The following is a 16,368-nucleotide window of genomic DNA, read 5'->3' as shown; positions in this document are numbered from 1 at the left end:
TGAGTCAACAATATCTTTGACAAAGGGAATTTTCCCTATGTCCTCTAACATCAAATCAATACAATGGGCAGCACAAGGTGTCCAAAATAAAGTAGGATGCCTGTCCATAAGCATTCTACCAGCAGCAACATAATTTGCAGCATTGTCCGTTATGACTTGGACAACATTTTCTGCACCCACCTCCAAAATAAACACATCCAGCAAATCACATAAAGTTCTTGCATCTTTGATTTGATGAGTTGCATCAATAGATTTGATAAACATAGTCCCCTTGGGACAACTAACCAAGAAGTTTATAAGGGTTCTCCCCTTTTGGTCAGTCCAACCATCTGACATAACAGTGCATCCTGTTTGTGCCCATGATGCCCTAAAATCCTCCAATCTTTGGGTGCAGTCACGCTTTTCCTCTTGAAGAATCCGGCCTCTGAAATCATGATAAGAAGGGATTTTGTACCCCGGGCCAACACTGGCAATAGCATCAACAGCAGGTTGGAAAAATGGATTATTCCTTACAATGCTGAAAGGAATATCACTCCAGAGGAGAAATTTTGCCATCAACCTATCAGCTTGTTCTTTTTCAGTTCTTTTTAGCATTGAACCGATAGTTGGTTGTGAACCAGGTGTGGTTCGAGGAACAAAAAATGATGATGCAGCTACCGGATTGACTGACGCTGCAGTAGAACCAGTGCCACTTGGTCCACTTCCTTCAGCTGACCTTCTTAGTTGCCTTTTGAGTTCTTCTTTGGCCTCTCTAGTGTGCTCTAATTCTCCCAATGCTCTCATGGCTCTTTGGATAAGTTCAGGATTTGTATTTATACAGGGCCCCACATCACGTCTAGGGATTTGTGCAAGGTGGTACTTCAACCTGTACACCCCCCTGCTTATCTCCTTTCCACACAACTTGCAATTCAAGTTTTGTCTATCATTCAGAGCTTTAGGTTCACCATATTCCCAGAAAGGATCCAATTTCCTTGGCATGTTTGTTTTTGAATTTTGAATTTGCAAACCTATGGAAAAATAAGGATTAGGAAATAGGAATTTAGGATTACATAATACAAATTACAATTTAGCATTTACAAAATTACAAGTTAATTATTTCCAAAATCCCAATTTCCAAACCCAAGTTACCCAAGCAAATGCCAATGGCAAATGCCAAAAAACAATGAAAATTCAAAAAACATAAACAATGTTTAAAAAAAATGAAAAAAAAAATAAAAAATTGGTTCTCATAGTCATAACAAATTACCCATCCCAAATCAATGAAAAATTACAAAAAATTCTTTAAAAACAATGAAAAACAAAGTTTTTAAAGAAGCAAAACAAAAAAAAAATTAATCTACATACCGTTTTTATGGACAAATTGGTGATCTTGTCTTGGATTTCTCCTAAAAACACTTGGATTCGCTCCCAAAGTCGACCCAAACCCTTCAGCTCTTCTCCTCCTCCTCCGCGCGGCGACAGTCAGAAATGACTTAAAAAAATTCATTTTTCCTTATTAAAAGCCCGCTGCCCGCGCCCTCGGTGATTTTTTTGAAAAAATCGCGATTTTTTGAAAAAATCGCAATTTTTTCGGAAAAAAGCACTATAAAAAAAACCGGCGATTTTTTGGGATAAAACGCGCGTTTTATGCGGTCTGGTGAAAAAAGCGCGATTTTTTGAAAAAATCGCGATTTTAACAACACTGACATGTTCACACGTCCTTGAGGAGAAGAGGACGAAGTTGTAACCCATTGTAGATAGGGGTATCCCAGTGGGTTACAGTGAGAACAACAAAGCCTACTGTATATATCTTCTTGCACAGAGGAAGATTACCTTGAGGAAGGATGTGATATTTGAGGAGCAGAGGGCTTTGAGGAGGTCTCGAGAGGTTGATCAGGTGGTACATCAGGATTAGGAGATTCACCTTCTTCAGGGGTTACAGGTTCATAGGGCGCATCTTCGTCTAGTACCGACTCACCTGGTGCATGTTCATCAGGCACAATATGTTAGAGTTTAGGATCTCCCTTGGTTATTTTTGAACCTTCCTCGGAACTAGTTCAGGATATTCCCATACCACCACATGAGACTATTGTAAGGAAGAGGAAGCCAAGTTGGCTTCAGGAGACCCTGAAGGAGGCTGAAGAGGCAGTGGGGAGACGCAAGTAGTCAGTGAGGGAGAGTAGACTGCTAGAGAGGTTGGGTGGCTTTGTGGCAGAGGTTGTGGAGATAGAGGTAGCTAGTTTTGAGGAGGCCACTAGACCACTAGACAACAAATCTGGAGGGATGCCATGGTGGAGGAGTATGCCTCTATCACGAAGAATGATGTCTGGGAGGTAGTGCCACGTCCTGATGGGAAGTCAGTTGTGACTTCCAGGTGGCTCTACAAGGTCAAACATGCTGTGGATGGCAGTGTTGAGAAGTTCAAAGCTCAGTTTGTGGCACGGGGGTTCTCATAAGTAGAGGGAGTTGACTATGACGAGACTATTGCACCGATTGCTCGTTATACTTCCATTAGAGCAATGCTATCTATATCAGCTGAGATGGGATGGAGGATTCACTAGATGGATGTCAAGACCGCCTTTCTCAATGGTGTTATACAAGAGAAGGTGTATATTGAGCAGCTTGAGGGCTTTGAGTTGCATGGGAGGGAGTCTCATGTATGTAGGCTGAAGAAAGCCTTGTATGGGCTGAATTAGGGACTGAGGGCATGGTACGAGAGGATAGATGCCTAATTGAAACAGATGGGTTTCCAGAAGAGTGATACAAATCCGAACCTATACTTTATCCTGTTAGGTGACGATCCACTCATTTTGGTATTGTATGTGGATGACTTGTTTATTATAGGGGAGGACAGTCTCATCCAACACTGCAAGAGAAATCTTGCTTCATAGTTTGATATGACTGATATGGGACTGATGCATTACTTTTTGGGGTTGGAGGTTTGGCAAGAGGATGGACACATATTTGTGGGCCAGGGCAGGTATGTAGGAGATATCTTGAGGAGATTTTGTATGGATGATTGCAGACCTACGGCTACTCCTATGATCACTAGCTGGAAGACGCTGCATAACGCTGATTCCGAGTTGGCGGATCCCATTTTGTATCGTCAGCTGATCGGTTCATTGATGTATCTGGTCAACACTAGACTGGATATTTGTTTTCCTGTCAATACATTGAGTCAGTTTATGATGGAGCCCCAGGAGAGTACACTAGGTGGCTACAAAACATGTGTTGAGGTACTTACAGGGCACAGTGGATTATGGTTTGGACTATGTTAGATGTGATGAAGTCAGATTGATTGGTTGCCAGGGCAGGTATGTAGGAGATATCTTGAGGAGATTTTGTATGGATGATTGCAGACCTACGGCTACTCCTATGATCACTAGCTGGAAGACGCTGCATAACGCTGATTCCGAGTTGGTGGATCCCATTTTGTATCGTCAGCTGATCAGTTCATTGATGTATCTGGTCAACACTAGACTGGATATTTGTTTTCCTGTCAATACATTGAGTCAGTTTATGATGGAGCCCCAGGAGAGTACACTAGGTGGCTACAAAACATGTGTTGCGGTACTTACAGGGCACAGTGGATTATGGTTTGGACTATGTTAGATGTGATGAAGTTAGATTGATTGGTTGCAAGGGCAGGTATGTAGGAGATATCTTGAGGAGATTTTGTATGGATGATTGCAGACCTACGGCTACTCCTATGATCACTAGCTGGAAGACGCTGCATAACGCTGATTCCGAGTTGGTGGATCCCATTTTGTATCGTCAGCTGATCGGTTCATTGATGTATCTGGTCAACACTAGACTGGATATTTGTTTTCCTGTCAATACATTGAGTCAGTTTATGATGGAGCCCCAGGAGAGTACACTAGGTGGCTACAAAACATGTGTTGAGGTACTTACAGGGCACAGTGGATTATGGTTTGGACTATGTTAGATGTGATGAAGTCAGATTGATTGGTTGCACAGACTTAGATTGGGTTGGTAGTGTCAGTGACCGGAAGAGCACTTCTAGATGTTGTTTCTCACTAGGCTCGACAATTGTGTCATGGTTCAGTAGGAAGCAAAATTCAGTGGCATTGAGCATTGCAGAGGCAAAGTACATGGAAGCTAGTCAGGTAGGGTGCTAGGCATTATGACTTCGCAAGATGCTTCATGGAGTATTTGGTTAGATGCTGAGACCAACTACGATTTATTGTGACAATAAGAGTTGTATTAAACTCTCTGAGAATCCAATATTTCACAGTCAGTCAAAGCATATAGAGATTAGATACCACTTCATCAGAGTCTGGGTTCAGAGAGGAGCAGTGAAGCTTGAGTATATATCCATTGATGAGCAGGTAGCAAACATTCTCACCAAGTATTTGCCAAGAGACAAGCATGTTTTCTTCAGAGACAAGATGGGAGTGGTGAACAATAGCTTCCTCGGTAAGGAGTGTTGGAAATAGTACCGAGGAGAGGTGTTACTAGGCATTTATCCCTTTTAGCCTAGTAGACACATTAATAACTTTTGTCTTGGTGACATTTATGAGTTATATTAATGTCATGGGTGGAAAAGGTACTTAAAAGTGTTGTACCATGTACTTTTTCTAATATTAAAGTCACATGTACTTTATAAAGTGACTTTACGTGTAAAGTACATAGTGTACTTTTTAAATATTAAATTGAAGTGAAAAATCACTTCATGAGAAAAATAGAAAAGGTACACAACTTGAAAAAGGTACTACGAGGCTTTTAAGTAATGGGGCCAATGTGTAAGAGGGGTCAATTGAGAGAGTTAATCTCAACCACACATCTTGAGATTTGAAGATAAAATCTCATCCATTGGATCCTAGGTTTAGGGATTCAACCTTTTCTAAGAAGACAAAAAAGAAAAAGGGAGGGTCATTCTTCACTTCACACTTGAGAGAGCATAAGCAAAAGAGAGGAGAGAAAACTTCAAGGAGAGAGGGAGAATTTTCAGAAGAGAAATTGCAGCCAGGAAGGAGACTCGAATTTCTAGGAGAGGGATAGTCACCCAGCAACATGAATTTCAAGGAAGATCATGCCTTTTCATCAGCAAGCTTTGAGGACAAAGCTTTTTGGGGAGGAAGGCAATGTTATGAATAAAATATAGATATAAATAATGTAAATATAAATACTAATAACACATCATAAATAATGATTAAGTTGATTAGTTAATAAAGAGGTATCTCCCTAAGGACATGACTGTTCATAAAAGGGACACCTGCCTAGGTTATATAAGCTGGCCCTCGCTCTCATTTGTAACATCATTCTCATTCATACATTTTAATATATATTCTTGTATTTTCAATGAAGATCTTCATATTCCAATAACTGTAGATAGAACATAAAATAAAAATGTAGAAGACATGCCAAAACAAGAGGACACCAGATTTGGTGGATGCCAAGGAAAAACCCCAATGTGGGGAAAACCCTTTGATCAATTCTTCTTATTATTATATCAAATGTTCAGTAGAGAGAGAGTACAATAATACAAAGTCAAAGTCAAAATTGACTTGCCAAATCATTGTCCAAAACAACCCTGTAAAATCTGCAATATTGTTTCTCAGTCAACAGCAGTCAAATCAGCCCTAACCAGGAAGTCAACGGTGGTCAATGCAGCAGCAAACAGTCCACTTGGAGCTCGGTCAAACCCAGCCAAATTCGGCCCACCTTGCTGGTGAAATTCAGCCCAAAACAGTCAACAAATCTGCGGTCAAACTTGGTCAACTTGAAGTCAACCCTGTAGTCAAGAAGGCCTGCAGTTGACGCAGGTCAAAGTCCTCCTTTTGCCTTGGTTTCTGTGCCCAAAATTGTGTTCTGCTGAGACAGAAATTCACGCTGAAAATCGAAGTCAAAGGATGCCCGGAGAGTCAAAGTCAACGCTGGTCATATGACAAAAAAGTCTGGAATTTTTGCCCTGTAATTCTGTCCAGAAATTTGACCTTCTTGCTACACGTGAGAGAGAGAGAGAGAGAGAGAGAGAGAGAATGACCAATAGCTGTACAAACCAATGAGAGGAGAGAGAAGAATGTGTCAGTGATGATGATGCCAAATGAGGTGAGAGGTCAATTGTATTTATACAAGTTGTTGAGGGTGAAGTGAGACATCCATTTGGCTTCATGAACCTACATGACAATGTGGCCAACCTAAACAATTTGCACATGAGTGGGCATAAATTCAAAAGCATTGTCCAAATTAGATGATCTTTATATCGATTTTGGTCCTCTCGAAAAGAGGAATTTACTGCAATAATCATCTACATCAAATGAGCTGTCTAAATTGGAATTTGGCCCTAGTTGCCAATTTTAACACCTGTTCAAAATTCAAATAGATATGTTCCTTGTATGATTTTGAATGTCTTGATTTTTCTTATAATAGAAACTGATTTCCTAATCTTGATAATTATTTCCAATAATTTCTATTCTCAAGTTGTCTTATGTCACTTATATCATTATGCATTTATACATAGAAAATCTCAACTATAATGCAGTAGTAACCATAGGATCATTAAGAGACAGTCAGACATAGAAAGAGACACAAGATTACCTTGGGAAAACCCTACCTTGGAAAAACCCAGCTAACTTTCTTCTATGGAGAATTCAATCCTAAGCAAATTTTACAATATAAATTGTCTAGAAATCTCTGCCAATTTCCAATCCCAAATACCAGTCAAACCTGGTCAAAGGAGAGAATATCTGACTTCTGTTTAGCTTAGTCAAATCTGGTCAACAGGCCGAATTTTTGGCCTCTGATGCTATTCCAGAAAATTCAGACAAAGTGCCTCAGTCAACCTGCAGTCAATGCTGGTCAAATAGCTTGGTCAATGTCCAGAAATCTGCCCAGAATTTTTGTCAAAAGGTCAGTCAAATATTTGGTCAAATGCTCAGATATATCTTGGTCAATGCAGGTCACAAACAGTCCAGAAAGATCCTTTAGTCAATGCTGATCAATGAGTCAAATTTCTGCTTGGAATTCGCTGGTCAAACCTCAGTCTTTTGCTTCTTCACACGTGTGAACAGATGTCTAATTGCTCGAGATCCGGATTGATGATTATGAATTGAGGAGGTCAAATGGTTTATTTATAGTGGTCAAACTGGATGGGTTTTGACCAAGGGTCACACCCATTCACAACGTGGGGTCTGTTGAAAATTGAATGTTATGTAAAAAATAGTTAATTTTAGGTTTATTATTTAATTTAGGTTTAGTTAGGCGAAAGGGCACGATCATAAGATCATGCCCTTTCCTAAAGGGTGTCCATGGCAGTATTTAAGCCAGGAAACCCCAGTGTAAAAGACATCATTTGTCTATTCATTTATTAATAAAGTATTTTTATATATATTTCTGTTATCCCGAAGTTTTTACACTTCATCTGGTATCAGAGCGGGTTGATCGCTGCCTTCTCGCTTCCGTCCCAGGCCAAACTGCCTTAGTCGTCGTTTCTGGCGTCCAGTTCAATCGCAGCAGCCACACACTCAGTCGATTAACCACTTCATCGTCGCGTACCAGCCGTTGTCACCATTCTGCTGCTCCTTTTCTGTGTCAACGCTTTCCCCTCCGTTGTTACCGCAACCATGACCACGCATTCTCTACGTCCGCACCAGTCCCAACAACCGTTGCTATCTCCGTCGCATCTCCTACCACTGCTGTTCACCGATTGCTAGCCCGACTGCTTATTCTCTGTTCACTTATATCCAACCCTCGTTCCTGACCACCCGTGACCCACGCCAACCGCCGTCCATTCCTCTCTCGTGCTTCCGACTACCAGTTCACCACTCGTTATCTGTGCCCATTCGTTGTGCCTTATTTCGTTCACCCCACCCGTTTCATTGACTTCAATAAGTCACATCCCTTTATAAATCGATTCATGGAAGCATTGATCGTAACCTTTTGGTGGACGTAACTGTCCCTAGGATATATATAATATATACAATATTATAATTATATGTATAAGTTATATATAATATATATTCTATAATTTAATTATAAGTTATATATATATATATATATATAAATTAAATTAAATTATTAAATTAATTTAATTTAATTAAAAAAAAATTATTAATTAAATTAAATTATTAAATTAATTTAATTTAATTATTTAAAAAAAAAAAAAAAAGAGAAGGGAAGGAAAAATATTTTCGCTGGCAAATAAATACACGCCTCCGCAAACCCGCTCAATGTCGACAATGACAATGGCAGATTTCCAAAAAAGGTTGTTGGATGCAGAGCAAAAGATAAATAACAACCACGATGAGGTCAGTAAAAGATTAAATGAAGTCGAGAGCAAGCTTGGGGAGCAAGCGGACAAAATCAAAAATCTTGAAGATACGACAAATCGAATAGAGATAAAAATGGAAAGTCAACATGTCCAAACATAAGTAAACTTCAAAGAGGTCTTAACAATGCTAAAAGTTCTGTGTAAAAGGTCGAATTGTACGCCCGGACAACTACTGAAAGAAGGTGAAGAGAATCAAGAACACGTCTCGTCGGATTCAACTAAGTCCACAGACTCTCATGACAAGGTTGAATCCCCAAAAAAATCAGCGACACACCACCAGGAAGCAAGTAACACTGCCTTTACAAACAAGCAACTTTGGGATACCCTTACTAATCAACACCCTCTTTTTGCTCAACCATTAGCGACATACCAGAAGAGGGTAAAGGTTGAGATGCCTAAATTCGATGGGAACGAAAAAAACAATGTTGCATGGATAAATAAAGCAGAAGAATACTTTGAGATATATGACATCAATGACGATGACGAAAAGCTCAGGCATGCATCCATGAAAATGGAAGGAGAAGCATACAACTGGTATATGTGGTGGAAAAAAACAACACACGTCATTAGCTGGAGAAAGTTTAAAGATGCATTCTTCAAAAGATTCCAAGGTGTAAAGGAAGAAGAGTTCTTTTCAAAACTCATCAAACTACGACAAAAAAGAAGTGTTGATGAATACACTCAAGAATGGGAGACCTTAGTAACACGAGTACCTGGGTTATCAGAATCTCGTCTAATTCAGTCATACATCTCGGGACTCAAAACCCATTTACAAGCAGAACTTGAGATGCATGATATTACATCTATAGAAGAAGCAAGACGAAAAGCAAAAACAGTCGAAAAGAAATCCGAACCAATATTTTGGTCAACAGTGGAAAAAGCTTATGCAAGACGAAGGATACCCCAGTATGTGGACTCAAATAATACAAGATATGTTCCACCACATCGTCGTGAAGATGAAAAATCTAATGTGGAAATGCAAAGGATAAAAGAGGGTAAATGTAAACGCTGTGGTGAGAAGTGGGACCCCAAACATAGATGTGCTAAAGGAAAAGAACCAAAGAACCTATATAATTGTGAAGCAACCAATGATTCAAACAGTGAAGATTATGACGTAGAAGACACAGAAGACGCCCCAGAATTCTCACCAGAACTAGATGATGGAAGTATTCCACAAGTATCATTATCAGCTATGACAGGTATATCACAACCTCAGACTTTAAAGTTAAAAGGACACATAAAGAAGAACAACATAGTGGTTCTCGTCGACTCTGGAAGCACACACAATTTTTTAGATACAACTGTGGCAAAGAGACTCAATATATTTTCATTTCCTTTACCAAACATGAAAGTGATGATAGCTAACGGTAAAAAGATTGAAAAGGTGGGAAAATGCCATAAGGTTAAATTGCAGATTCAAGACTTCAGTTTAGAGTCTCCGTTTTTCACAGTACCGTTAAGAGGAGTAGATGTAGTCTTAGGTATCCAATGGCTACGAACTTTAGGTACTTATGCCGCCAACCATCAAGTACAATTTATAAAATTCAAATGGAGAGGTCAAAAGTACAAACTACATGGATTCCAAGCACCAGAAAATCATGTTGTATCATCATCTCAGATGATGAAGCTGAGTCGAAGAAGAGCACCTGCTTATGCAATACAATGTCACCAATTAGAAATGTTATCTGCAAATATGACCAGAGAAGAATCACCAGAGATTCAAGACCTACCTATGAAGATGCCGCCTAGTAGGGAAATTGAGCGTAGAACAGAAGTTAAAGCAGGGTCAGACCTTGTCAACATCAAGCCATACCGATATCCACATCTCCAAAAAACGGAAATTGAGAGATTAATCCAAAACCTTTTACAGTGTGTGACATTGATTATCTTGGAATATCTGCTCAAGTGGAAGGACTTCCCAAAGAAGACGTTTCTTGGGAGAATGAAGCATTTTGTCAACAACGTCCGTCGTTGCGCATGCTTTGAGGACAAAGCATTCTTTCAAGAGGAAGGCAATGTTATGTAAAAAATAGTTAATTTTAGGTTTATTATTTAATTTAGGTTTAGTTAGGCGAAAGGGTACGATCATAAGATCATGCCCTTTCCTAAAGGGTGTCCATGGCAGTATTTAAGCCAGGAAACCCCAGTGTAAAAGACATCATCTGTCTATTCATTTATTAATAAAGTATTTTTATATATATTTCTGTTATCCCGAAGTTTTTACACTTCATTGAAACTAGGTTTGGTCATCAAAATTATCTTTGTACTTGTATCAAAATATATATTTCATGAAAAAGCAAAAAAAAAATATTATTTTTCTAGTCAAAGCATGTTCTCAATGCTTCTAGGATTTATTTGAGTCAAGAAGAAATTGTCATGTGTCAAAGTTCCATTTGGACAATTTGTAACAAAAGAAAAATATTATTTTTTGAGTCAAAAGGAGTCATTTTTCCCCACAAGACTGAGCCAGCCCTGCCTTGTCAAGTCGGCCTTGAAGAGGGCCTATTTGACCTCGTGGATGGCTATAAAAGGAAGAGACTTCGCCCTCATTTGCTCACTCTCACTCACAAGTTCGATCTCTGAGAAAGAAAGAAGAAGAAATGCGAAGGCCAAGGAAGAGAGAGAAATCGCAGGAAAGAAGAAGAATTTGAATTTTTGCTTGTCTTTGTCCACACGTGTGAAATTGCTGGGGTTACTGTGCAAGTTACAGACCGAAATTCTGTTTCTGCAAAGGTGCTGGGGTAACTCTGTTCTGCGAAGGTGCTGGGGCAACTCTGCAAAGTTGCAGGTCTGAAATTTCTGTCTTGAAGAGGTTTGACCAGTTGTGATTCTGGTTGACTTGGTTTGGTTGGAGTATTTGAAGGAGGGCTGACTTGTTTCCTTGTAGAGGTCATGGTCTTGGGTCTTGGATGTCTTACTTTGATCTGATTCTATAAGAAGAGAAGTTGTTTGGGTTTTCCCCCTTGTGGGGTTTTTCCCTGGCTTGGAGCTTACATATTGTGTTCTTTGTTTCTTGTGGTCTTCATGCATTTTATGTTTTGGTAATTGCTTGAAGAAGACATAATAAAGTATGGTAATTGCTTGAAGAAGACATAATAAAGTAATAAAAGCCAACAAACATTCACGAGTAATTATCAAGAGGAACCAGCCTTAATCTACAAGAATATTGATTTCCCAACAGGGCTGACTTGACTTTTGGGGCCTACATGAAGGCCAGAAATAATAATAATTATTTTTTGTATTTAATATTTTCTTGGGCCAATTTAGGATGCCAATTTGGCATGTGGGAATACCTCCAGATGCTACAAAAATCAACATAATGTATTATGCTTTCAACATATTCTGTTTCATATGTTTTGCAAACTGTATTTTTCAAGAAAAACATTGGTGGTATGATGGTATCCATGTGAAGAATGTGATCAAGCAATTTTTGTGTGACTGGGTTTCAGTATCTGATTGTTCTAACAAATTTTACATCTCACAGGGGAATTCATTTTCGCAATTTTAATAAGGTCATAATGTCATTGACCTAGTTCTTTATGTAGTACTGAACTTGCGCTTTTTTGGTAATGTCATTTTGAGAAATTTTCATATACTTATCTGAGTGGTTCACTGATAATGCTGCATTAAATGCAGCAATGATCACCGCACAACATCCTCCAACTCTGGTGATCCATTTGGTGATGGAGGCTCGTGGGAGGCTGCATTTGTTGATGAAAACGACTCGTTATGGGGAAATGACAAAAGTGCTGTTGATGCTAATAAGGTATGAGTCTCAAATGGCTATTAGCTGTCACATTACTCTTAAAAATAGACTTATTATTTTACTAAAGCCTGCTAAATTGGGCGGATTCTTTGATTTTGTTTTTTATTCATCATTTGTTTCCACTTTACTTGTGCAGAATTCTTCAGATCTAAGTAGCTCAGCACTTACTTTTGATGGGGGTCGTGAAAGGCAGCTAGACAATCCAAAATTTGACTCTGTAGATTCCTTCCAGTTAAAATCCCTGAAAATCACAAGCTTCGATACTGAGGAGGGTGACAATGAGAATTATGACACCTTTGGTCCTCTGCGGACACGGGAGAAGTCACTGTTTTCATTCTCAGATAATAACTCAATACCAAGTACTCCTTTAGTCAATACTGGCTCACCTGGAAGATTTTCCAATGCAGGGTCCATGGATGATCATAACTCACACTTCGACAGTTTTCCAAAATTTGATTCTTTCAGTGTACGTGACAGTGGGTTATTTTCTTCGCATGATGCTTTTTCCAGGTCTGATTCTATAAGCAGTTTCAAAGATGCTGGGAACAGCAGAGGTTTTACCTCTTTCGATGATACTGATCCATTCGCCAGTGCCGGGCCTTTCAGTTTGGGAGGACAGACACCAAGACGCACATCTGATGGTTGGAGTGCATTCTAACTCTGGTGTTGGCAATTTATTTGTTGCGATTGTTGTGTTGTTTTTGCAGGTAGAGGTACATTCCTAAATCAGGTTATAGTATTCTTACTCTAGATAATAGAGGGTTTGGAAGAAATTAAGCTGTGCTTTTAGAAGAAAGTTCTTTTATTTGTACCTGGATACTGTCTTTTTTTGAAAGATTATATTTATTGTGTATATTGCAGATGATTTATTGTAAGATCATTTGATTGTCAGAAATATCAGATATTAGGGGGAGATGTATTTTGGCTTGAATGCTTACCGGTCAATTCTGTATATCCAATGTTCCTGTGTATGATGGTACTTTATTGAAGTTATACTTTCCCTGCCACGGTCATGCTTTCTTCGCTTGTCAATTGAGATTATGGTCAGGAGTTCTACAAAAGTGAGTGATACCTAAACTGTTCTAAAAAGGGACAAAACAATATACTTTTTCCGTTGTCGTGGGTGCCTCGAGGTTTAGCTTTTAAGGATTAAGTAAAGTGTTCAGCTTTGGAAAGGATGCTCCATTTTTTGTCACTTACCTTCTTAATCTAAGTTGGTTTTTTGATGTGTCCTTCTGTATTCACAGATTGGTTCATAATCTAGCAATTAAGTGCATAACATGGTTGTGGTATGACAATTTAAGGAAATTTTGGAAGATACAAATCTGGACTGGCATGGTTCGCTTCTTTAGTGATTTGGAACATATACTTTTCTAATCATTCAAGGCTTTTAAAAACTGATGCAGTGAAACAACCTCTGAAATATGTATACTTCTTTGATTATGTGAATGGTTCCCTTGAAATATTCTTCTGGTACAAGAAGTATGCCTGATCTGGCAGTATACAGGCCCTAGTTCCAGAGCCAGCTGTGTGAGTAATATGGTTAGCATATTACCTTTAGCCAACGTGGTTTCTCCTTGGCCTCTCTTTCTTTTTTTTTGTTCCAAAAAAAAACATTACTGCTGTTACTAATCTTGTGATGACATCTTACTGGTGAAAGTTTCATGTTGAAATTTTTATTAATTATAAAATCTGCTACTAATTTGTGTCTTTTTTTTGGTGGGTGGAGTATGCAGTGAGAAAATTTGATGAAAGCATAAACATTGGTGAATATTTATAACGATTTTACTATAGATTATAAACCTTTAAGCTTATCCAATTTATTTTTTCCATATGTTTTTGAAAAAAATGATTTTGCAAGAAAATCATATGCGGTTTTCTTGGGGAAAAATGTTATTAATCTCCAGTGGTTCTTTTGGAAAAGAGGGAAAAAATATCCAATTAGTGATTATTAGCCATCCAAATTTTTTCTGGTGAAGAGATATACTCAATATGTGCAACAAAAATGTTACATTGTAGATCTTTTGGTTAAAAAAATGGTTATTGATTTCCTAGGTTCATTTATTCCAGGATCATAATGTCCAGCCAATGGTCTATTTTTTTTATTGTTTTTAATATATATTTTTGTACTTCCTACTTTGCTGTTACTCAGAAACTTGGATGGAGCTTCCGACCATTTTAGACATCCCTTCCTTTCTTTCTCTTGTTCTGAAATCTCATGCAACATAGTGCCAAACTCAGCTTGTCCCGTGACAATTACGGAACGAGTTTGGATGAGGGATTTCTCCTATAAATCTAGAGTGTAAATATTCTTTACCACTCTGATGGATCTGTTGCTAATCTCTTTTATCAATAAGGTGGAATCCTCTGCCTTGTTTGTTCAATATCATACTATTTATGATTCAGTGCTCATATGACACAAAATGAAAGTGTGTTTGGTTTGTTCCACTGCCCATGTATAAATTGTTCCAAGGGTGCATATAGGTTGGGATCTGTTTAACTGTGATGAATGTAATCCTTTCATACATAGAACCGATGTTTTCGTATATTTCACCAGAAGATGGGCTATATCTCCACATAGTGGACCATATCACATATTGGTTCACTGAAATTGCCTTACAAATTTAACCCCTGTTATTCCAGGTAAACTAGGGATGTTCCTGTCTTAGGGGATGTACCCCAAATTCTATTTCGGATTGCCATGGCCCTGGACGTAGGACAAATGCACACGGCCATCCACATTGTGGTCTGTGTACACACCTTGGCTACTTTGTCTTTATCAAATTTCATGTATGTCTAAGATGCTCATGTCCAAATTAAAGGGCTGTTTGTCATGATGTATAAATATACGCGTTCTCACTCATCCAACATACACACGAGAAAGTGGGATTGTAAGACTGTCAAGCTATTAGCCAACGGAAATTTGATGAAGGAAAAAATATTTGATCAGCACAGGTTAAAATCTTTAATTCCAAGCAAAAATTGCCGGGGATGCAACTATTGAACCTAATTGCTTCTAATTTGAGGACAATTAATACATTTTGTGCCAAATTTGAAAAGAAAGCAAAAACAATTACTAAAATATGATAAAGCTGCAGCTTTGAGCTGCTTTTTATTGCCAAAAATTAATGCCCGTGCCAATGGAACCAGGTATCTGCCAGAAACCATATTAATCTGGTAAAATCTCATAGACAATCTTGCTTTTAAAAAAATCTTATCTAAAACATATATTTGTGTTTCCCTAGAAAATAAAGTTGACAGCCAGAATTTTGTTGCAAAAGAAACTCAGAAAAGTTCGAAAACATTTTTCAGAGCCTACAATTTTCTGTCCACAACGCCATGTCAGTAGCTCCAATCTCATCCAAAACATATATTTGTGTTTCCCCAGAAAACACAGTTGAGATCCTAAATGATGCAAAATAAACTACTGAAATTTGGAAAACTTGTTTTAGAGCCCAAATTTTGTTGTCCACAACACAAGGTTATACTTCCTGATGCTAGGGGACCACCAGTGGGCAATCTGATTGATACATTGGTAGGTCATCTAGTAGGATATTCAACAATATAAAACTAATAAATACCCCTAACTACAAAAGAAATTGGTTTGGAGCTACTGTGGACACACTGAAAATTAATTATCGTGATAGCATTACATTATTATTATTTTTTAAATTATTTATACCATACTCATATTTTCAATATCCAAAATCTTGGGGCCAATTAAGAATTGCAATTTTATACATGTACCCATGTATGATCTAAAGTTCCAAGCTTCAAGGGGCTTGTCTTGTGTAACTCAGGAAGGATAGTAGCCCTTCCTCTCACTTTTGGTTGGCTCTTCTCCAACTCAAGGGGCTTCCCTATCTAATGATAGAATTGCCAAGGCTATAAAGTGGAGGCACAAGGTGATTTAGTGAAGAGTAAGCTAGTGGGCGTATAACGTGATTTATTGAAGCGTAAGAAAAGCAAATGGATGTAGGATAATGGAAGCATAAGTGGTGTGAAAAGGAAAGAAATGAAGGAAAACCACAAGATCAAATGTTTAATCACACCTTGGGGAAATGGACTCAAGAAAACATAGATCAAAGAGGGAAAGCGCGTGTAAACATAGGGAAATAGTGGGGCTGATATACATGCCACAAATCAACTATAGTTTGCTTATTTATACTGCAGAAAATTGTCCTTGGAAAGCTAGGTGTGCTATTCAAGTTGATGGTATGAAGGTGAAGTCATGTTAATTTAACAACAATTAGGTTTATTATATACAAGTTTAACATAACAACAATAGTAATAAGAGGGATGACAACATCACATTACTCTATCCAAAGCG

The 16,368-nt window shown here is 38.3% G+C and overlaps 1 protein-coding gene across 1 annotated transcript in view; it reads left to right on the top strand.

The window, feature by feature from the left end:
- The window catches only part of LOC149238595 (uncharacterized), a 224,754-nt gene extending 211,764 nt beyond the window's left edge, over nucleotides 1–12,990 (top strand). Inside the window, exons 13-14 of the mRNA XM_089373103.1 lie at nucleotides 11,909–12,038; nucleotides 12,175–12,990. Of these exons, the coding sequence (XP_089229229.1) occupies nucleotides 11,909–12,038; nucleotides 12,175–12,696 (652 nt within the window). The 3' untranslated portion in view covers nucleotides 12,697–12,990. The remainder of the gene's footprint in view (nucleotides 1–11,908; nucleotides 12,039–12,174) is intronic.
- The last annotated feature ends 3,378 nt before the right edge of the window (nucleotides 12,991–16,368 follow it).

This window comes from Pinus tabuliformis, chromosome 8, assembly GCF_031772625.1.
Source record: "Pinus tabuliformis cultivar Carrire ecotype Pingquan chromosome 8, CPIR1, whole genome shotgun sequence".
Lineage (NCBI taxonomy): Eukaryota > Viridiplantae > Streptophyta > Pinopsida > Pinales > Pinaceae > Pinus > Pinus tabuliformis.
The sequence above is the reverse complement of the archived record's forward strand: the minus strand, read 5'-3'. Positions and strand labels throughout refer to the sequence as shown.